The sequence below is a fragment of the Panthera pardus genome, unplaced genomic scaffold, assembly GCF_024362965.1.
Source record: "Panthera pardus isolate Hobbes unplaced genomic scaffold, ASM2436296v1 HiC_scaffold_17, whole genome shotgun sequence".
Lineage (NCBI taxonomy): Eukaryota > Metazoa > Chordata > Mammalia > Carnivora > Felidae > Panthera > Panthera pardus.
The window spans coordinates 15,729,749-15,753,464 of NW_026526732.1; the positions used below are offsets into that span (position 1 = coordinate 15,729,749).

The 23,716-nt window shown below is 40.7% G+C and overlaps 2 protein-coding genes across 5 annotated transcripts in view; one reads left to right on the forward strand and one right to left on the reverse strand.

Annotated features, from left to right (window-relative positions):
* Positions 1-7,875: 7,875 nt before the first annotated feature.
* ARMT1 (acidic residue methyltransferase 1) lies at positions 7,876-21,276 on the reverse strand. 2 transcript variants are annotated; one of them, XM_019431754.2, is made up of 5 exons: positions 21,142-21,276; positions 19,042-19,147; positions 18,391-18,635; positions 12,976-13,141; positions 7,876-9,626 (listed from the first exon to the last, which is right to left on the reverse strand). In XM_019431754.2, exons 1-5 carry the CDS (start codon positions 21,183-21,185, stop codon positions 8,859-8,861), a joined length of 1,329 nt encoding a protein of 442 aa, XP_019287299.1. In that variant the 5' UTR covers positions 21,186-21,276; the 3' UTR covers positions 7,876-8,858. The 2 variants fall into 2 exon arrangements, with proteins under 2 accessions (XP_019287299.1, XP_019287301.1); XM_019431756.2 differs by lacking the exon at positions 19,042-19,147 and having other exon boundaries at positions 21,142-21,263.
* Positions 21,277-21,542: 266 nt separating this feature from the next.
* The window catches only part of RMND1 (required for meiotic nuclear division 1 homolog), a 45,220-nt gene continuing 43,046 nt past the window's right edge, over positions 21,543-23,716 (forward strand). Inside the window, exon 1 of one of the 3 annotated variants that reach the window (XM_019431750.2) lies at positions 21,543-21,711. The gene's annotated coding sequence lies outside the window, so the exon portion shown is untranslated. The remainder of the gene's footprint in view (positions 21,712-23,716) is intronic. The other 2 variants (XM_019431747.2, XM_019431751.2) reach the window with 2 other exon arrangements.

Below are 23,716 nucleotides of genomic sequence, written 5' to 3' on the forward strand. Positions count from 1 at the left end.
TAAGAGCCTGGAGCCTGCTTCAGATTCTCTCTCTCTCTCTCTCTCTCTCTCTCTCTCTGTCCCTCCCCTGCTCACACTCTGCACTCTGTCTCTCTCTCTCTCTAAAATAAACATTTTTTAAAAATTTAATAAATCAATCCTGTTATGGGGCGCCTGGGTGGCTCAGTTGGTTAAGCATCCGACTTCAGCTCAGGGCATGATCTCACAGTTCGTGAGTTCAAGCCCCACGTCGGGCTCTGTGCTGACAGCTCAGAGCCTGGAGCCTACTTCGGATTCTGTGTCTCCCTCTCTCTCTGACCCTCCCCTGCTCATGTTCTGTCTCTGTCTCAAAAATAAATTAAAAAAAAAAATTTTTTTTAAAGAATTAAAAAATAAATAAATAAATCCTGTTATGTCTTCCGCCAGCTTTATGAAAAGGAAAGGAGAAAAATCAGAGCAGGTGTTCTTAACTATTTTTGTGCCATCAACCTCCCAGATAAAGTGTCTTGATTTTTGACATAATAATGAAACAATAATTTAAGATAACTGTAATGCAATAGAAAAGATGTATGATTTCCACAGGTGACAAAGGTACAGGTACCCTTAATATTGCTAAAGTTCAGGGGCGCCTGGGTGGCTCGGTCGGTTGAGCGTCCGACTTCAACTCAGGTCATGATCTCACAGTCTGTGAGTTCAAGCCCCGCGTCGGACCCTGTGCTGACAGCTCAGAGCCTGGAGCCCGTTTCAGATTCTGTGTCTCCCTCTATCTCTGACCCTCCCCTGCTCATGCTCTGTCTCTCTCTGTCTCAAAAATAAATAAACGTTAAAAAAAAAAATTAAAAAAAAATATTGCTAAAGTTCAGGTCTTATATACAAAATGGAAGGAAATATCTGAGGAAGCCAGGTAAAAACCTAAATATGTGCTCATTATAATTGCAACTGTTTAAATATAGAATAATATGAAAGGAAATGAGTTGAAAATTTGAGATTGAATTATAGACATTCTAAAACTTTTTTTTTTTTGCCAATATTGTTGCAATTAAAAATCAGTAAAGATCATTAAACCATGAAAAAATTTAAACCTGACATAAAAAACTGAAGGAAATACTAAATTGCAATTCGGGATTAATGAAAATAAAGATGACATTTTTTTTCCCAACCACGTTTGCAGACCGCCTGGATATTTCTTTTTTTTTTTTTTTTAACTTTATTTATTTATTTTGAGAGAGAGAGAGAGAGAGAGAGAGCGCAAGTGGGGGCAGGGCAGAGAGCAAGGGAGAGAGAATCCCAAGCAGGCTCCATACTGTCAATGCAGAGCCGGATGAGGGGCTCAAACTCACAGACCGTGAGGTCATGACCTGAGCCAAAATCAGGAGTCAGACATTTATTGACTGAGCCACTCAGGCGCCCCCCGCCTGGATATTTCTGATGAACCCCTTGGACACCACTCGAAAAATTTCTACACTGAAAGCATACCATGCCCCATTCCTATCTTCTTTTTTTTTATTATTATTATTATTTTAATGTTTATTTATTTTTGAGAGAGACAGAGACAGAATGCAAGTGGGTTGGGGCAGAGAGAGAGGGAGGCACAGAGTCTGAAGCAGGCTCCAGGCTCCGAGCTGTCAGCACAGAGCCTGACGCGGGGCTTGAACTCACAAGCTGTGAGATCATGACCTGAAGTCGGATGCTCAATCGACTGAGCCACCCAGGCACCCCACATTCCTATCTTCTTAAACGTAAGGTACATTTGGAATATTTAGTTCCTTTAAAGTTTCTCAATCACAGTAAAAATTAATTTGCTGTATTAAAATTTACAAAACAAGGAAATAAATGTAGTAGTGCTTTTTCCCTTCGAGCAAAGGTTAAATGAACAGAAAGCAATTATTTTTACTTTCTTACAAAGTTTTTTCTAGTGTGACTTTTCTATATTGTTAACAGAATTCTATTTTTTTTCTACTTTCCCCAAGTATTCATTTTATTTTCAAATTCATCTATTTTGCTATATTTCTATGATAAACCACTATAGTATTTTGTGGCAAGGATTATATGTATACATAAAATTTTGGCCAAGAAAGGAATGAAGTTGAAACCACAAGAATGTGTGCAGTCAACAATGAAAATTATACTGTGCCAGTTCTTGCTAAAATCTCTGCTAAATAGTAGAAGGAAAATCCAGCCACTTTATTATGCTAAAGGATCTCCCCCTTGTGCCTAAACTCTGTATTGAACTTAAGCAGGATTGAAAGTCATGATATATGGCATGACTTTAAAAATAGAAAGTAAGGAAAAAAGTGACTTCCCATCTCATATCAAGCAATTACTCAATATTGAGGGTTTGGGGCTACAAGTCTAATACCATTCTAGCAAAACCAGAATAATTGAGTGGCTTCAAATAATTTGCAGTAACTGAAGACTTGCAAATATTTTTTTAAATGTTTATTTATTTTTGAGAGAGACAGAAAGCAACCAGGGGAGGGGCAGAAAGAGAGGAAGACACAGAATCCAAAGCAGGCTCCAGGCTCTGAGCTGTCTGCACAGAGCCCAACACAGGGCTCAAACTCACAAACCTTGAGATCATGACCTGAGCTGAAGTTGGACGCCCAACCGACTGAGCCACCCAGGTGCCCCAAAGACTTGCAAATCTTAATGAGGGTTAGTTGTCTGAAGATGTTCATTTCAGCCTCTTTTATAATAGCAAAAATTTTGAACAATCTACAGAGCAAAAGAGAATATGATCTAGTTCTATGATGAAATGTTTGTAACCATTACAAATCACATTTTTGAGGAATTTTCAACAATGGCAAATTGATCACAATATAATATCGAAGGAATAAAACAGTATTCAAAGATGTATATATTTATGGAAAACTCCCAATTATATAATATATACTTCTTTATTCATTCAACAAGTACTAAATGATCTAATTGATCAGGCTAACAGAACATTTCATCCTTCAGACTTCAATCTGGTGACCTCAATCACTCAGAGGTTTAAAAAATTATTCAAGGGGTACATGGGCGGCTCAGTTGGCTAAGCATCTGACTCTTGATTTCAGCTCAGGTCATGATCTCACAGTTCTTGGGATCAAGCCTGCTATCAGCACAGAGCCTGCTTGGGATTCTCTCTCTCCCTCTCTGTCTGCCCCTCCTCGACTCTCTCTCTCTCTCTCTCAGAATAAATAAATATCCAAAAAAGCATTTCAAATGCTAAAATGTATCACCTATTAATCAGTCATTCATTCCACCAACCGTGTGTGGGGCAAATACAAAGAAGCCACAGTGGGGAGCTGCCCCAAGGAATGCACAACTAATGCAATTCAACACTTTAGAAATGTCTTCTGTACGAACTGATTTTCCTCCCTATTTTCTAAAAGGTCTGAAAATGGAGCGGATATTCTATAAACTAAAAGGAGGGAATGTGACCCACCAAGGAAAATCAGGAAGGAAGAACGAGGTGAATGGTGGTGTCTAAGGGATGGCTCAGCTTAAATTTATGTTCCACTCACAACAGCACCTGTCTGTCTGCAAGTTACCCTGCAGGAAGGGAAAAGATCAGGTTTTACAGAATACCCAGATGGCCGCTAGGGGGTGCCAGAATGCTAATATCTCTGCATGACTCCTTTTCCTAGGGGACCCGGGATTTGAGATTGAACATAGTTCAAGTTGACCAGAAATAACTTCTCCTTTTCCAGTAAAATGGTCAGAATGTGACAGGTTACATGATTAATAGGAGACCAGGGATTAGAAATCAAGTATTTATGAGTCCCAGGCCATTACTGAGTCCCAGGCCAGACTGCTACCCAAAGGGAAAAAACAAAAACACAAGCCCCCACAAACTTCTATCTCTCCAGGAGGGACTAATCAGTGAATTAGAAAAAAGTAAAATGACAGCAAGAATAACAAGGAACCAACTAACCGGACAAAAACTTCAGGAGTTGGAAAAAATACTTCGGAATTGAAAAAAAAAAAAAATTACTTTTCAGACAGTATGATCCTGCTTTTTTATCTTAGAAATGTAGAAAATATGTCTGTCTATGGAGGAAAACTTAGAAATACATGCATAAAGGGGCGCCTGCATGGCTCAGTTGGTTAAGCGTTTGACTCTTGGTTTCGGCTCAGGTCATGATCTCACGGTTCCATGAGTTTGAGCTCCACATGGGGCTCTGCACTGATGGTGTGAAGCCTGCTTGGGAATCCTTCTCTCCATCTCTCTTTGCCTCTCTCTCAAAATAAATAAATAACCTTAACAAAAAAAAAAAAAAAAAAGAAATGCATACATAAAAATCAACAGGGGTATTTAAAGGTGATAGGATTATGTTGTTTTTCCTATTTTTCCCTTCTGCTTTATTCATTTTCTATAATCTCAAGACATCACTGATTGCTTACCATAAGAGTCAGACATTACATTAAAGCTTCATTTAAGTAATAAGATGCATGTGGAGAAGTGTTCAGTCTTTCCCTTCCCTACCCTCCAGTTCAGAAAAGAGAGAGAGAGAGGAGAAGAAAAGTTTTATGGAGGGAGAGATTCCAGAACAAGACTCATTGGGGGGTTTGGGCAGAAAAATGGGTGGGAGAGGGAATTTTAATAAATAGAACTCTGAATTATGTTTCTTAAAATATAAGTAAAGAGTTTGAACTATGTTGATATTGTCTTTTGTGATGGGTGTTTCTTTTACAGAAACATGACCGTGAGGTTGAACAACCAAGGTCTGGCTTGATAAAGATTCAAAAACATTACTGCATTTTATCCAACACAAAATACACCTCAAATTATAGAAAGAAAAAAAAGCTGGATCATTTCAATAAATCTTGTCCATTTGCTGGGGCACCTGAGTGGTTCAGTTGGTTACATGTCCGACTTCGGCTCAGGTCATGATTTCATGGTCTGAGAGTTCAAGCCCCGCATGGGGCCCTGTGCTGACAACTCAGAGTCTAGAGCCTGCTTTGGATTCTTTGTTTCCTTCTCTCTCTGTCCCTCCCCACTCAAACTCTGTCTCTCAAAAATAAGCATTAAAAAAAAAAATCTTGTCCACTGTTGTTTCATCAGAAAGTAACATAAACCCATGGAGTATAAACCACCAACCTCACCTAATTATTTACCTGCCCTTCATCCATATTTCCGTAATGTACATAAGATACTGGGTCTATGTCTTGATAAAAATGTATTGCATGAAATGTATAATCTGTATTCAAGAGCTACTTCATGCTTAACCAAGTATGACATCAGCAGTTGAAACAATTGCAGATGCTATTTCGGGAGTTTCCCCAAATCACTCAGCTCTTCAGGGGGAACACCACCCCTAACTGACCTCCAAGCCTGGTGGGTTGAAACACGTGAGGGAGCGGAAGACTATAGACAGAGCCCTGACCATTGGGTGTTTCAGTCCCTCACTGCAGCGGCCCTGAAGTGGATGTTAAGAAGCAGTTCAAACACCAAGGCTTTGCAACAAAAGAAAAAATACATAGAAGGACTTTATCAAAGTAGAAAACTTTGGTGCTGCAAACAATGCCATCAAGAAAGTGACAAAACAACCCACAGAATGGGAGAAAATATTTGCAAATTATGTATCCAATGAGACCTTGTATGCAGGATATATAAAAACTCTTACAGCTCGGTAATAAAAAGATAATCGAATTTTAAAATGGGCCAATGAATTAAAAAGACGTTTCTCCAAAGAAGATATGCAAATGGCCAATCGGCTCAAATACACTCAGATATGCTCGCCGTTAGCCTTTAGGGAAATACAAATCAAAACCACGAGAGACCACTTCATAGCCAGGAGCACAGCTGCCATGGGCTCTAGCATGTACTTCTAGGCGTATCCCCAAGAGGGCTGAAACCCAAGAGGACTGAAAACCTACATCAGCTACAACTGATGACCTTGAAGCCAGTCACGAAGACCACATATTTTCTGATTCTTATTTATATAGGAAATGTCCAGAACAGGGAAGTCCACAGAGACCAAAAGTCAATGACTAGTTGCCAAGAGCTGAGAAGAGAATGAGGAATGACCGCTAACAGGCACAGGGGTTCTTTGAGGAGTGACAAAAACGCTTTGAAATTAGAAATCAAATTTCTGGTCGTGGTCGCACAACTGTGAATATACTAAAATACCGTACACATTAAATGGATGAATTGTATGTGAATTACATCTCAAGAAAGCTGGTTTTAAAAAAGATTCAAAAACGAAAAAGGGACCCTTGTGCACCGTTGGTGGGAATGTAAGTTGGTGCAGCCACCGTGGAAAACAGAATGGAGGCTCCTGAAACCATTAAAAAAATAGGAATATATGGGGCGCCTGGGTGGCTCAGTTGGTTGAGAGTCCGACTTTGGCTCAGGTCATGATCTTGCGGTCTGTGAGTTCGAGCCCCGCATCAGGCTCTGTGCTGACAGTTCAGAGCCTGAAGCCTTTTTTGGATTCTGTGTCTGCCTCTCTCTCTGCACCTCCCCAGCTCATGCTCTGTCTCTCTCTGTCAGAAATAAACATAAAAAAAATTTTTTTTTAAATAGGAATATAAAAATAGGAATACACCCAGTAATTCCCCTATTTACACAAAGAGTAAGAAAATGCTAATTGAAAAAGATATATGCATCCCTATGTTTACTATAGCATTATTTATAATAGCCAAGATATGGAAACAACCAGGGTCTACTGATAGATGGGATAAGTTATGTTATATGCACACACTCATGCACACAGTATCACCCACCCATTAAAAAAAAAAAAAAAAAAGAGGTCTTGCCATTTGCAACATGGATGGACCTAACCAAGATTATGCTAAGTAAGATAAGCCATCGAAAGACGGATAATCACATTTCACTTGGATGTGGAATCTAGAAACAAGAAAGGCAGAAAGAGATTTTTCATCTTTTTACATGTTTACTTTTGAAAGAGGGCAGGGAGAGGAGCAGAGAGAGGGGGAGGCAAAGAATCCAAAGCAGGCTCTGCGCCCTCAGCGCTAAGCCTAATGTGGGGCTGGAACTCGTGAGCCACGAGTTCGTGACCTGAAGTCAGACGCTCAACCAACTGAGCCACCCAGGAACCCCAGAAGCATAGAATAGGGAGATCGACCTGATGGTTGCCAGAGAGGAGGGGCGTGGGGGATGGGCAAAAGGGGTGAAGGAGAGTGGGGGGTACAGGCTTCAGTTAGCCAGGGGGATGAGAGGCGTGGCCGAGGGTAGAGTCAGTGGTAGTGTAACAGCGTGCTGTGCTGGCAGATGGTGGCTGAGCTCGTGGGAGCAGAGAGTGGCCCAATCCGTTGTACACCTGAAACTAAGGTAACATTGTGTGTCAACTAAACTTCAATTTAAAAAAGCCAACCGGGGAAGCTACAGGTGGGTCCCACCCCTGCTAAGCATTTGGTAGACTTCCATCTAGAATGACTTCCCCTTCCGTCGTGCCACTCTTCTTGCTTGCTCGTTTGCTTCTGTGCTCTTATAGGAGGGGGTGAACTAGTTCCTCACGAATCCTAAATTCATGTTCTTAAAACAACATAATAAAAACAAAATTCACTGCTTTGGAAAATGTGATTATTACATTTTCCCACACTGTGGCTATAAAGTCAACACAAATAGACTCATTTTCTAACTCATGTCAAGTGTCTACAATTATACTATGCTCGGTATTTTAGTAACTTAATGTTTAAAACAGGAACACACGTAGGTAAGAGTAAATTCAAAACGTGCAGCTTTATATAAATATTTGACATAGCTTTTTAAAAACACTTAGCAAGGTCATAGACTATAACCTCATTTAGACTTAACCTCATTTATAAGTGACATAATTTAAGAACTGCTTTGGCAACATGTACATTATGAGTTTCTTTCTTAGACCTCATACTTAATCGTCCCTCCTTGACTTTCACCCACTGGAAAAAATAAAACCAACAAGATTTTCAGTACAATTCATTTTATTATGCCAGTTCAAGAAAAACATTTCCAGGTTTATTTCCAATTTCAGTTTCAAAGCAAACTGACCTGAAACTTAGTCTTTAATATGAAGTAGTCACCAAAAAAATGTGTAAGCATGTAAAAAATTAACTTGTTGGTACTACTCCAAATTCAATGCGTAAGAATCTTTTTTTATCTAAAGCATTTTTTCTAAACTGCAGAACAATCTAAAAATCTGTTCATTTAAAACACTTACGTGTTAAAATAATATATTTCAGTTGATCACGGACATTGCAAATAGAACGTAAAAAGGTACCACGGTTCTTCAAATACCAGCTGTTTCTGTTCAATCTTGGGCTTCCTAGTGTCCATTCCGCAGGTCAATCAAAATACAAATGCGTGCAAATAAAACAGGGTATTTAAAAGGAAATAAAATTCAAGGAGAACAAAATTTAAAACTAACTTATGAGGTAAGTAATCTTTACGTCCATTGTTCAAATGTCACAGCTGTAAGAAATCCCTCTTTTCAAAGCATATTTAAAATGTCTTCCCAGAGCCCTTATTTTTAGAGCGCCAAAACAAGTTAAATAAAATCCCATGCTTGTAAATACCATGCAGCATAGCATTAAAAGAATGTTAACGAACTTTAAAAGCAGAATTCACGCATTATTTTACTTTCTGCCCAATTAAAAATAAGTTCATTAGTACCACTTGAAATTATGCATCTAACTTGAAATAAGTTACTAAAATGCCAACAGAAACGTAAATCTCTGTAACTAGCTTACTCCGTCTATCTCCCAAACAATGTCGTGGGGCAAAACGTTCGAAGAGAGAAGCGTCCAGAGTGCACGTACGGGAGCACCGAGAAGCCAGGCTTCCCAGAGCCAGGCAGAGCAGCCCCGTGACTCAATTCGCACACTGCCTTTCTGGGGATGCCAAGCGACTGTCAGATTTGTCCAGACAACTTAAGACATCCTAAAACAAGTCAGAGCGGACCATCAAACTGAAATATTCCATACTTCCCAGTGGTCATCCAGTTGGGCTCGGAGGCTGCGAGCTGTTCAGCTTGCCCGGGCTGCAGCCCCACCTGAACCTCGGCCTTTAATGTCCTTACACTGCAGAGAGGGGCAGGATGGAACCCTCGCAGGGCCTGATGAAAGGGAATGGTACATGCCCACTTTCTATCGCCTGTCAGCTTCCTATAGTTCAAATCACCCTTGAATAAAATTAAATGTGCCTTTTGTAGTTCGGCATATAAGTCAGGAGCAACCTGAGACATTACACAGAATTCATGAGGAAGAGTCCAAAATATATGATCATGGTACACCCATCTGCCCATCTTAATAGAGTTTTCCCAGTCGGCCCCACACTTGGACATCCACTTGTGATTAGAACCTTTCATTTGTTCAATTAACCAGTTAAAATCATGGACAGTAGTGTCAGAAACAAACCACGGAATAGTTTTTCCATAAAAATGGATCTCGGTAGCCAGTTGAGAGCACAACAGAAAGTCAGCTAATACTAAATCCGTAACGAGTTCAAACCCAGAATTATCCAGAACAACATCTACTCTAGTAACAGACGCTTTTTCTCTTGTTTTTTTGCAGTTGTTAAGCAGTGACCAAAGATGTTCCATGTCATTCACTAAAATGAAAGGTTTTAGTTCCTCCACAGAATTTATTATGTTGGTTCTCTGAGAACTGGTTTCCCCGCCCGACAGAGACAGATCACATTTATTGCCCCACAGCGAAATCTGAAAAAGAAAAAGTACACAAGTTTTACCCTTCTTTTGAATAACCAACAAAACCTCTATTATGTAAAATGTGGGGCAAGGGGTTGCTAAAACCATTCATAAAATTTACTTCTACAGCAGTCTTGATACAAGATACCCATCAGATCTACACTTTCTCTAATAATGCAAAGATTGTTTATATCCTGATGTATAATCGAGATTAAGACAATGAAACATTTAATTGGTCACTAGGTAATAAACTTTTTAAAAAACTGATCTGAATGATTTTAACGATCCGTGTTGCTTAATCAGAAGGATTTTGCATCTTGCAGATAAGAGGATATGATACACTGTGAAAAGAGGCTACAAAATTTATTTAAAAATCCAAAGTCATGAGAAAAATAAGTCCCTTTTTCCCTCCTCCCACTCCTACCCAAACTGCTCAGTTTCTTTTACTAGTTATATAAAACTTAGGACCAGGCAACTTCTCTGGCATTTAGTTCTCTTACTTGTAAAATAACGAAATTGGGCAAGATGTCTAAAGACCTCTCCAACTCTAATTATCTGTCATTCTATTTTAAACTGAAATAACACTCCAGCTTAGTTTATAGAAAATGGCATGCAGCCCCTCTTTTTTAAAGCTCTAATTAAAATTACATGCTTAGGAGTACAGGCTCTGGAATTAGATAGACCTGGGTTCAATTCCCAGTATTTCCAATTACCGACCATTGGTAAATTACACATGATCTCTAAGGCTCAGGTCCCACAACTGAAAAATGACGTAACAACAGCACTTACCTTGTAGAGTTACTGCGAAAATTAATCGACATAGTATGTCTAAATAATATACCCAATACTCAATAAATGTTAGCCAAAACAAACTCTACTTGTGTGATTCAAAATAAGAGGAAAATGCATGTTCCAACCAAGAATATTTTAAAAAGATAAATGAATGGGGGCACCTGGGTGGCTCAGTGGGGTAAACATTCAACTCTTGATCTCGGCTCAGGTCATGATCTCATGGTTCGTGTGATCGAGCCCCACATCAGGGATTCTCTCTCTGTCTCTCTCTCTCTCTGCCCCTACCCCACTCATGCTCTCTCTCCCTCAAAATAAATAAACTTAAAAAAAAAAACCCACAAAGATAAATGAATGGATTTTTTAAGTGCAAGGCTCAAACAGTTAAGTGTCCACCTGACAGAAACAGTGGGGTCGATGACGGCACTCCTCAGTGGAGGTGAGGGTCTCTGCCGGCCCCCTGCATGTTTCCTGCACCCCATCTTCCAGTTTGTAATTCCACACTAATTTGTGCCATTAGCTGACTGTCTGTATTCCCTCAAGATTACAAGTTCTGTGACAGCAAGTTCTATCTGTTTTCCTCACCATCACACGCCCAGCATCCACTCTTTGACAGAGCAGGCATGAAATGTTTGTGCGGACAGGGGTGGAGTTCTATGGCTTCTAAAAACAGACCAACATTCCCTGCAAACTAAAACACCTTCAGGTTCTGGTAGGAAGCTAAACCGCTGGTGATCCATGGGTGCTAATGGAAGGCAACTTTGGGCCTCCTTTACTTGGCCAGGCTAGAAGACAGAAAAGAGAGTGGTATTCTTTCTTCTTCACAACTTATTATATTACTTATGGGACAAAGACATATTCAAGGACTATTCCCGGAAACAGTGGGCTAGCTAGGGATAAAGACTGATGTGACTACTGCTTTTCCTTTTTCTTTTCTTTTTTTTTAAGTCAAAGCTCAGCATAAAGGAATAGTTCCAAAGGGGGGAGATGACTAGGCTTATTATTTAACGACACCCTGACAACTTTCCTTCCAAACTCAAAGCAAGCCGTTCCCTCTTAATCACGCAGCCTACTGTGCTTGCCCTCAAAGTTTTACTAGGACTCTGCGGTCTCTGCTTTCACAGTGTCTCCAGAATGCTGGTGACATTTAACATGTCTTCTCACGTGGGTCATTTTAATAACAGACTTCCTGGTGTCCAGCCTTGTGCCCCTTCAGTGTGTCCTGACAAGTAACCCTTGAAACAAGTTCATCCTTGTTACTCCTCAGACGAAAACGCTCCAATAGCTCCCCAGTGCTTGCGATGCAAGTAAAAACCAAAGTCCTTACCTTTGCTTACAAGGCCTCTGTGGCCCTTCCAGCCCCCTCGCCTCACCGCTCATTGCCTGCAGAATCACCTGGCACCTTCTCTCACACGCCCGCGGGTCCCTAGGCAGGAACGTTCCCCTAGACATGCATGGGACCCACATTCCTCACCTGCCTCGGGTGAGGCAGGCACCCTCCCCACCACCTTCTCAGAGGCCCTCCCCTGGCAGCCCCACTTTACACTACACCCCTGCATCTCCCCCACCATCCCCGGTTCTCCTGCCCTGCTTTATCTCCTTTCGTGGCATTTTCTTTTTTTTTTTTTTTTTAATTTTTTTTTTAACGTTTTTATTTATTTTTGAGACAGAGAGAGACAGAGCATGAACGGGGGAGGGGCAGAGAGAGAGGGAGACACAGAATCGGAAGCAGGCTCCAGGCTCTGAGCCGTCAGCCCAGAGCCCGACACGGGGCTCGAACTCACGGACCGCGAGATCGTGACCTGAGCTGAAGTCGGATGCTTAACCGACTGAGCCACCCAGGCGCCCCTCGTGGCATTTTCTAATAACATCTTTTTCTGGGGATGCTTCTGACTTTTTCTGGGAGATGAGGGCTGGGGATACTGTCATGTAAAACCACGTATTTTCAAATAGTTCTGATTCTAATAACGTATCTTAAATCTTCGGATGTTTCGAATGAGAATTAAAAGCAAAATGTAATACAAGACAGACGAAGGAACGTAATAAAGTCACATTAAACAGACCACTGACGACCTGAGCGTTTACAGCTGATGGTAGCAGGAGGCTGTTCTAGGCTCTGTGCTTCATGCTGACAGGACTGAATCTAGTTTCATTCTCATGTCAAATGACGAGGTATACGATGCCGTCCTTATTTAACAGACGAGAAAACTGTAGCTCAGAGAAGTTAAGTAACTTGCCTCAGATCCAACAACAAATAAGTGACAAAACCAGCATTCAAGCCCAAGTCAGGGTAGGCTGACCAAATGACTGTGAAGTATCCTCTCAAGAATGACACAAGCCATGAAGCCAGAGGACGCCTGTGCCACTAACATCATCTCCAGTCGAAGAAATTTCAAAACTCATTTTCAGAGATTGAGTGGATTTTTATCTCTTGAATAACACTATTACTAAAATGATAAAAAATGATCAATTATAACTGAAATGACAATAGATATACACGTGCTCTGTTGCTAAATCAATCCCAGTTTACTTTTTGACTGTTTAAATACAGGAGATTAATTATCACGCTTACCTGAAGAAGTTTGAAAAATTCATCTTTCAGCTGATTTTCATCTAGGTCTTCGATAGTTGTTCTCAACTCTTGTAGGTGAGTACACAAAGCAACGAGAGACTCCTGTGACTCAAAGAAATTTTTCTCTTTTGATTCTTTAAATACATCAAAGTCATCGATTGGCGGACTACAAGAGGAGAAAAACGTAAGCGAAACATTTATAGAACTCTGTACCTTCTTTTATTTAACATTTGGGTAATTGCAATTCTTTAAAGGAAAGAGGATAGAAGCATCTAGTCTCAAAAATTAGTGGTAACAGATACTACACATAACAGATCAATTACAGAAAAACAAATAATTATCAAATTATACACACTAAATCAATTTAATCCAATTACACAAAAACAAATCCCCAAACTCATTTTAGTTAACTGTCAGAAGTTCCCTAATCAAAATTTTACTGGAATTTTAAATAGTTGTAGCGACTCTATCTGTAATTATTCACCCAGTATGGTTTCCAGAGCAAAAGGAGAGAGAAACAAGAATTCAAAATAATTGCTTTAATTTAGCAGTTTTTGGGTGCTAAATGTGGCAGGGTTCCGAGTTACAAACATATGCATATAAATACTTGAATCCAATGTGCTAATCACCGAGAGTAAAAAACATAGAGTACTGTGGGAACCCAACAACTACTTGAGAGAAATCAGAAAATACAAACGTAAGTTTTATTATACTGACAAATTTTGGTCACGTATATGTAGTTTCCTGGGGTTTTTTAGGTCAACTTTTATTCCCAAGTTGACTTTGACCAGCGGTGATACACGCGCTGTGGCTACATCTTTAAGCTGTCTGTCCAATGAGAGATCAACTAATAATACAAGCCTAAGAGAAACATAACCAGCAAGGTATAAATAAGAACATCATAGACTTCACAGAACCAAATGTAAAAAGTATTCAGATCATCTGATCTTCTAAATTACCAACTTTTTCCTTGGATCATCTACCTTAGGATAAAAACAACGTGACTGCTGTGGAACTGATTTAAAAAAAAAAAAAAAAAAAAAAGACAAAAACATACCAGAATTTACACATCCACATGACTGCTGTCTCCTTCCAGTCAGTCACCCTGGGAAGCGAGAGCCTTATTCTGAGGATGCAGCCATTGCTCAAGCACTTCTGGAATTCTCTTCAGAACCTGCAGGACACTATTACACGCCCTGTCAGTGACAGCGCCTCTTTCTCCTCTGGAGTTCATTTGGAACCCAAAGTCACTCAGAGCAATTTCAGTAGAATGATGTGTGCAAATCAAATGGAGTAAAAGATTCTTTTTCTTTTTTTTATCAAAAATGAAAAATGACTAAAAAAGGAGGAGACTAATTTCTTTTTGAGGCCTGTAAACTGGCTCTGAAGGAAGTTCCAAAGAATTAAAAGGTATTTTTAGCAATGGCAGCATTGCTGAAATAAATCAGTCTTTCAAGGTGACTTAAAAAAAAAAAAAAGATAAAAATTACTTGGATGCACAGATTCAAGCAGAGAGGTCTGCAAACTGCAGCTCGCAAACCCAGTGCGGGTCAACTGTTTTGTATGACCTGTGAGCGAAGAATGACTTTTACCCTTCTGAATGGTTTTATTTGCTGACACGTGAAATTCAAATTTCAGCGTCCATAAATGAAGTTTTAGGAACACAGCCACGCTCAGTCATTTACGTACTGTCCGTGGCTGCTTCTGCACTGCACGGACAGAGCTGAGCAGCTGCGATAAAGACCACATGTCCCCCCCCCAGCCCATAATATTTACTACCTTGCCCTTTACAGAAAAATGTTGCCAATCCTTGTTCTGGTGTTTTATTAACACATCATTAAAGTCACACCTCATTTTAAAAATGAGCCTTAAATTTGGGGGAAAAAAAGGGTTACACGTCCAACTCTTGACATCCACTCAGGTTGTGATCTCGCAGTCATGAGATCGAGCTCCATGCGGGGCTCAGTACCGAAGGGAGCCTGCTTGGGATCTCTGCCCCTCCCCCACTTTCTCTCTCTCAAAATAAATTAAAAAAAAAAAAAGCCTTATTCCTGTATTTAAGAGTAAACGCACACACTTACATTTGATTCCTGGTTTTAAAATGTTTACTATTTTAGAATCTACTGAGGCCATATATGTGCATGCACTATGACCCAGGGGTTCACTCCTAGATATACACCCAACAGAAACACATATATATGCTCACTAAAAACATGTGTTTGGATGTTTGCAGCAGCATTCTTCATAACCCCAGGCTGGAAACTACTCAAATATCCATCAACAATAAACAGATTGTGATATAGTCATATAATGCAATACTATGTACCAATGAAAATTATTTACATTTATATGCGACAATACGGATGAGTCTCACCAACATTAATGCTAAATGAAAGAAACCGGACAGAAAAGTATATCCCGTATAATTTCATTTAAATGCAGTTTAAAAGCATGCAAAACCAACACAGGTCAGAATAGTGTTATGAAGGGCAGTGATGTCAGGACTGAAAGGGGCCATAAGGTGGGTTTCTTGGGTCCTAGTAAGGTTCTGACTCTTGACGGGGGCCCTTGGGACATAAGTGTGTTCTGGTAAAGATTGTTGAACACTTAAGATATGTTCTGGATGGGGGCATCTGGCTGGCTCAGTCCATATAGCATGCAACTCTTGATCTTGAGGTTGTTGAGTTCAAGCCCCACATTGGGTGTAGAGGTTACTTAAAAAAAACTTAAAAAAAAAAAAAAAGATATGTTCTGACTGCATATTATACTTTAAGTTTTACTTCTTTTTGAGAGAGAGAGAGAGAGAGAGAGAGAGCGAGCACACAAGTGGGGAAGGGGCAGAGAGAGAGGGAGACACAGAATCCAAAGCAGGGTCCTGGCTCTGAGCTTTCAGCACAGAGCCTGACGCAGGGCTTGAACCCACGAACCATGAGATCATGACCTGAGCCAAAGTCAGATGCTTAACTGACTGAGCCACCCAGGCACCCCCATATTCTACTTTAATAAAAGTTTTAAAATGCTTGTTTTCTCCATACTCTCACTTTTCAATATCTGAAGTATATTTACTTAATAATTTACTTCAATTTCACATATGGCTGAGATTTTGTCTTCAGACTTGCAGATTATTCAACTATTTAACGCTGAGAAAAACTAAAACCAAACATCTTGACAAAAAAAAAAAAAAACTACACGTATGTTTCAATATAAGGGGCAAAATCAACACAAACAGGTCTTAAAGTGAAGGTGTGCTTTGGGATCCTAGAAAAGCTAAGACCCTTCTTTGGTCACTGGAGCTATCACTGGCCCAGGGCAGGAATTCCTCCTATGAATTGGGATGTTTAAAAACGATTTCATTACTACTTCTGTGGAATAGTACTTCCTTACACTGACCTAAAACCTGAGTTTGGATACAAATTGCCTGCCCCAGCCACCTTAGATCACCTTAGGAAAGGTCTACATCCACGAGAGATTAGTAGTTTTGTTCCTGCCACTTAAGGCTAAATTTGCCATGACTCCTCTTAGCAAGCTGTTTCCGGACCAGTGGCTATCAATCCAGGGTGTGCAGTCTTCTGAGGTATGGAAAGAAAAACTGATGCCCAGGCCCCACCGCAAATTAAATCATCAGTGTTTATTTTAATATGACTTCAAAACCTACATGTTAAAAAAATCTTCTCGCCCAACTGAGTTATAAACGTGTAGCCAGGTTTGTAAACTTCTATTGTAAACTTCTAACCTGGACTTTTTTATTCTCTGAACCTGATCTACCTCCAAAGGCAAACTCAGAAACACATTCCTTTTACCTTTCTAACTTCCAAACTCCACCAACTCCCTACAGAGAGCCACCCAGACACTTCTGCAGCATGGTATTGACTAATAAGATGGATATTTCCCCAAGTTATGACACCATCACCCCGAATTTCAGACTCGCCTTAGTCCTTGATAAGACACCCAAATCTACTACTTGGAAAAAGATGGTTTCATGAGGGCTCTAAGCTGATTTATACAGAACAGGGTCAAATACTGACTGTACCATTTACTAGTCATGTAACCCTGGGAAAAGTTATTAATACCACTGAACCTCAGTTTCCTCAGACATCATGGAAACATAGTAATACCTATACTTCACTGGGTTGCAAAGTAACTGGAACACAGCCGATGTTCAGCACATGGCAGCTCCTAGTATTAGCTGTAGCCTTGTTTAGATGCCTTCCATGTGCCAGGCAATGTGCTAGATTTTTAACAGCGCATTTTTTTGCTTTTAGAGCAGAAGTCCTAAAATACACTTATTCAGCAGTGGGTGTGAGGTCAGAAAAAATAATTACTTTAATTAAATAAACTTATCAGCAAAAACAACAAATTGTGACTTGAAAAAATAATTTCTGAAGATTAAGTCAGAAAAAGCTAATGAATAGACTCAAATTACGCATGTTTCCCAAAATAATTTTTTTATTTTACTATTCGTGCTGATTTGATCAATTGCTTCAAATTATCCTTTGCTATGTTTAGGAACAGATACCAAACAATTCCTTAGTTAGCAAACCTGTATTTTTGTAACTAGCAAGCTAAAAGGATAATCCCCATTACATTTTCTTCTGCTCTTTAAATCAGTTCTATAGCTGAATTTTCCTAGGAAGAAATAAATTAGTACAAACAAGCCTACAAAAAGTGATTCTGACATGTGTTTAACTTTTAGTCTGTTTCTAATCTAGCCATTAAGAAAAAAAAAAGGCCTAAAAATTAAGATAGTACATAAAACCCTGTAGTGATTCACTGTTCTGTTGACTCCTTACCCCAAATCAACTCTGATCTATTACCTATTTTTATAAACAAAACATGTTTACTCTGTCCTGTCTTGTTTTTTTACAGAAATAATTATTTCATATTAACATCTTTTGATCAGTAATTTTTATTTTTGAGAGAGAGAGAGAGAGAGAGAGAGAGCGAGCGCACAAGTAGGGGAGAGGGAGGGAGAGGGAGAGAGGGACAGAGAGGGGGAGAAAGAGGGGGAGAGAGAATCTTAAGCAAGCTCCACACTCAGCAAGGAGCCCAATGCAGGGCTCGATCCCATGACCCTGGGATCTTAACTCAGGAAATCAAGAGTTGGGATGCTTAACCAACTGAGCCACCTGGGTGTCCCAGTACAATTCGTTTTACTCTAAACTCTTCGTAAGAATTTTTATTCAGATATTATATTATTTTATTCAGATATTAGATCTTATGTCTATTCTAAACAACTGGGTTATAATTGCTAAGAATTTACTATATCGATAACATTTACAGAAATATCTGATACTGTCATTAATATCTGCTGAACTGAATTCTGGCTTCCACTGTTAATCTTTAAACTTATCATTCTATAATTTTGTAAAAGCATTAAGTTCTCTAAACATTTATTATCTGATGTTATATGCTTACCTTTGGATAATTGCTTCATGAATTCTACGATACATGTAGCACTCTACAAACAACCAAGGTGAGTAAAACCACCTGGGTTTCCCATCATTTTCATTTATAAGACTCTGTTGATATTCTAGGTACTGATTCCATATGTCAGTATCAACAAACTTCTCAACAAAGGGGATTATTGGTTTATCTGTTTGCAATTCGTTTCGCAATTTAGAAAGAAGAGAAATTGCTTTCTTTTCAGCTTCTGTGCCTTTCTGCAGAAACACGAAAAAAAATTTTAAATATTTCAAAAATATATCTGAATACTCTATATTTAAATAATTTATATATGCAAACAGTTAATATTATACAGAAATAAGTCCTCTAGGTTAACATTTTTAAGGTCCTAAAGAAGGAAAGGAAATACTAGACTTCAAAGCTACATTTTGTCTTTTACAAACTAATATAAACATTGATATTCAGAATTCTTAAGTTAAAAATCAAAGAGCACACACATTATCCTGTCTTATCTATTCTGCCTTTTTTGTTTTGTTTTGTTTAAGCTTCTTAAAAACCAGAGTTCTTATCTTCAGGAGGAATGATTGTTACCACAGACAAAAAACAGCTATTGTGTTTCTGTTAAAGGATTAACAAAAAATTAAAGTTAAAACACAATATTACCTCTCCATGTTTCTCAAAAAATTCATTTTTATGTCGATGCAATGTATCAATAGCTTTGGTTAAGATCTGTGGTATTCTGTCTTTAATTGTAAGATATGCAAACGATCTAGAAAAGAGAGCCACATACACAGTATATTATTTAGCATTAATACCAACAGATTGGCCATCGTTGTTTCTAGAACAGCTCATTTGAATTCAAAGCCCTTTGCATACAAGCATTATAAAGTAAGCCAGCATTGTTTGACTACTACATTAAGACGTTGGAAAATCGGCAAACTTCTCTGGTGTTACGTGTCATGAAAGCTAACAGTCTTTGTGCCTCTAATCCCAGATTCTCCCCTGGAGCCTGTGCCATCAATCTTATCTTTCCCATTCTAATCCTTTTATTTTCTGGAATCAGAAACTAGTTTAACAACAGGACAGGACAGAAAAAAGATCATCCTAAATATCAAACAGGCTCTACTCCAGGGCTATTACTGACTTCACCTGCTTGGAAAGATGAACGAGGCAATGGATGTAAAATTGCCTGAGAGCGTCTACTGTACTAGAGGAACATAAAGAATGAAAACCATTTAGGAACCTGCTTCTCACTTTTCTCTTAGTCTATATCCTTAGCCATTTTTTTTCTTTTCAAAGGTTTTCTCTGCTCTCTTCTCTACCTGCATAAGGATTCCTACTCTGCCCTCAAACAAGATGTTACCATCTCACTCTCGCAACCCCAAAATCAAGAAATTTTCGAGAAGTGCCAAAGAACAAAAAAAGCTGGAAGAAAAACTTGAGCATACTTGAACTTAAAAAAAACCTGGGAGATATTTTTTATTTTAGACCTACAAAAATCAAGATTTACAGATTATCATTTTATACAGAAATAACTTTTTAAGCAAATGCACAGGATTCCATTAGAAAAGACAGATTTTAGGACACGATGAAATTCTGTGCATTTTTAGAGCACAAAACATAGCTGATCAGTTCATCTGTATCTTCAGATTACCAGACACAAAGTACAGTAGTTAAGTTTTGGAGGAGTCAAAAGTCAAATTGCAGATTTTCCACTGAGGGAGGGGAGAAGGAGGGGTGTCAGGGCCCCTAACCACAACCGACCCCCACCTTGTCCAAGGGTCAAAAGTACTAAATATCCTCAGTATTTCCTTAGAGGCCTGTATCTGTGAGGGTAAAGTCCCAGGTCAGGACTAGGGTGGAGCCAGAGGAACCCAGGACTCAAAATTTAAGGTTCCACACACTTCCTTCCTTATATTTTGCATGACTCTCAACGATTGCCTGCTTAAATTTGGGGCCACTGGTGCCTCTCTGGTCTCCATCCACTCCGAATAAGGTCAATTTCGTCTAAGAGCTCCTCCTCCCCCGCACCCCCCCCCCCCATATTTTGCAGTAGGCTATATCTCAAATATAAATTTGGCCATTCAATTTATACAAATATGTATTTTTTTACGGTCGTCCACAACTTGATGTAGAAATCTGTGACAGGACGCGGAAAACCAAAAGCTGCAGGCATTAATAGGGAGACCACAAATTAATCTCACCGGCAATAGGAAGAGACACATTTCTCAATAGAGCTGAGATTCCTAGCTTTTGCAAAAGATTTTAGCCCCCCCAAAGTGCGTTTATTAAATACGTGAAAAATGATTAAAGCTATGTCGCTGCAACACCCTGAAAGGGGACAGAGGAGGCATAAACTCGCAAAACAGTCATGAGGAGTAAAAAAGCAGCAACATCGGATCACTTGAAAGACAACACAAATTAAAACATAAGCCACTAAAAGGCCCGAACAAGGACAGGAGGCGGGGTGACCCCAGGACTTCGGCGGGGTGCGCAGCCCGCTCCCAGCAGTCAGGAAGAAAGCGGGAAGCCGAGCCGAGCCCGGAGCCCGGCGGGCAGCCGCAACCAGCAGGCGCGCCCCCGCCCCGGGCCGCCTCGTTCCCCGGCCGTCGGAGGAAGGCGAGCAGACTCGCCGGGGAGCGGGGCCCTGAGGCCCGCCGCAGCTCCCCCGACGGTAACCCACAGGTTCCCGGCGAGGCCCGGCTTTCCGCAAACAGAGCAGGAAGAGGAGCAGGGCGACTGGGCGAGGAAAGCGACACGAACCCTACGTCCTGTCCCGACAGGGACGCCGGAGACCCCGCCATCATCTCCACGCTGCCGGCGCCTAAACTCGCGTCGCACCCGCCGCAGGAAGAGAGGCGGCGCCAGCGCGAAGGAGGAGCTGAGAAAGGGAGGGACGTGGGTTAAAAAAAAAAAAAAATGCTTTTGAATGAAAAAACTTTATTTGGTGCCCGTACGAGAGACAAACAACGGCGCGCTCGGGGACGCGGAGATCTTCCGGGGACGAGGGCGGGGACAGCTGAGGGTGACGAGAGCAGCGGAATAAGGAAGCGGGCGGAGGCGGAAGCAAGCAGGGACCGGGAGGTCCCAGGCACTGGGGAGCGGAAAAGGTCGCGGCGACGCTGGTCACGTGGTCCGGCTGTCACGTGCAGCGGGCGGCTCACGCTCTGCGGGGCCCGGAGTTCGGTGCGCCTGCGCAGTGCGGGCGCTGGGAGGGCCGCGCGAGCGGCAGAGCTGACTGCGGGAAGCGGGACCTGCGGCCGCACTCTTACTTGCCGCAGGGTCGCGTAAGCTTGCTCGCTTGGCACATCCCTCGTGTCTTCCGGCGGAGAGGTTAGTGTACTGCTTTTCCCTAGCTGGTTGTATGGTCCTGCACCGGGGCCCCAACCTTTGCACCCGGGCAGCTCTGAATCGCTCGGGTCACAGGTTTCACTGGTACCGCTGCGGTGATCTTTGGTTGACTTAGCTGGGAGTGAAAAAAAGCACGCAATCCATAAACACTGAGCGAGCCCTTTTTTGAGCCAGTACATAGCGGTTACCGCAAAGATTTTTTTAAAATTGAGCTTAAGGAATTGGAAGGCATGCTCCCAAAGGTTAGAGCCATTTATCCGTTGAATCGCAGCCTGGATGATACGGTTTTCTTATTTGGTATTATTGTTCTTAAAAAGTATAAAATATGCCAATTAACTGAGTAGCTGCCTTGTATTTCATTCGGAAAATGTGAGTTGAATACCTACCGTATATTGGGCACTATGGTCACAGAAGACCATGAACGGAAGACCAGTCTTATCCTCAAAAAGCTTACATTCTAGAGAAGAGAAAGAGAAATCTATTCTTTTCTATGGTTTCTTCTTCAGCTTTGTCATTTTTTTTTTTTTTCTCTTTAAATCATCTCTGCACCCAATATGGGGCTGGAAATCACAGCCCCGAGATCAAGCAGTTGTTCGCTCCTCGGACTGAGCCAGCCAGGCGCCCCTAGCTTCGTCGCTATTTAGTATCTATCTTACTGACTTGTCCCGTTTATGGCCTGTCACGTCCGATGTAGTGTAAGATTCAAGACATAGGGATTTTCGTCTTTTATTTTCATGTGTATTACCAGCAAGTCGGGGATGTCAGGCACGTGATAGGAACTCAGTTCATCTTTGTTGTATGAATTGACAAATTAGAAATACGAGGTACGCAAGTGATGTTAAATGCAATGGAAAAATAAAAAGTGGAGGAAAATAGAGAGTGGGTGTTGGTTGTGCATCTTAAATGAAGTGGTTGGGGAAGATTTCACTGGGTAGGACTCTGTTGGAGCAAAGATCTGAAGGAGGTGAGGGAATGAGCCTTACAGAGTCCTAGGAAAAGAGCGTAACGAACTGTAAGTACAAAAAGCACAAAGATCCAAAGGACGGAGTGACTGGAGCAAACTGAGCGAGACATAGAGCTACAAGAGATGTTATGGTGATGAGATGAGAGGCCAGCATCAAATTTTGTGCAGGAGAAAGATGTGATCCAACTTGCGTCTTCAAAGGATCACTTTGGTTGCTTCTGTAGGAGGCAAAGAACAGAAGCAGGGAGACCCATTAGGTAATCATGGGAAAGACAGCCACTTGGACCAGGGTGGTAGCAGTGTGGGTTGAGACCTGGTGCAAATAAAGCCAGTGGGATTTGCTGACAGATTGGGTATGGGGAATGAAGAGGCAAGATGGGTTATAGGTATTTGCCTTTAACAAAGAAAGGTAAGGGTGTGATTGCTGTTTTGTGAATGGGGAAGACTGTGGCAAGAATAGAATCTGAGGGAAGATTTTGGAAGTTCAGTTTTGAGCATGTTACATTTTTCACATAGGGATAGATACCTGCTATTCATCGATGTGTAGATAACATCTAAGGAGCTGAGAATAGAGAAGAAAAATGGCCCAAATACTGAGCAGTGGTGCTTTCAATTGTTGATGGGATAGGAAAATACAGAGGAGAAAGAAGGTACCACCAGTGAGGTAGGAGGAAAGTGGCCAGTGTGGTATTCTAGAAGCCACTTGAGGAAGGTGCTTCCAAGAGGGCGGAGTGATCAACTAATCTGGTTTTGCTTATAAGTCGGGTACAGTGAAGACTGAGAAGTGACCATTGGACTTAAAAATAGGGAAGTCATTTCTGGCCTTAACAAGTGGGTTTTGGTAAAGCGGCAGGGATGAAAGCCTGATTGGAAGGGGCTCAAGAAACTCAGAGAACAGGAGTTAGAGACAGTAAATAAAGCTTTTAAAGGAATGGAACTCAAAGAAAGAGTAAATAGTATATGGAAGGGAAGAGTTGTTTTTATAAGATGAGAGAAATTAAATCACAGTTATCTACTAATAGG

Excerpts from the sequence above, each read along its gene's own strand:
- ARMT1 (XM_019431754.2), bottom strand. The coding sequence starts at position 21,185 with ATGATGGCGGGGTCTCCGGCGTCCCTGTCGGGACAGGACGTAGG. Across the intron at positions 18,636-19,041 it reads TTTTTGAGAAACATGGAGAG|AAAGGCACAGAAGCTGAAAA; the intron begins GTAATATTGTGT and ends GTGTTTCTGCAG. Across the intron at positions 9,627-12,975 it reads AATTTTTCAAACTTCTTCAG|ATTTCGCTGTGGGGCAATAA; the intron begins GTAAGCGTGATA and ends TTTCTTTTTCAG.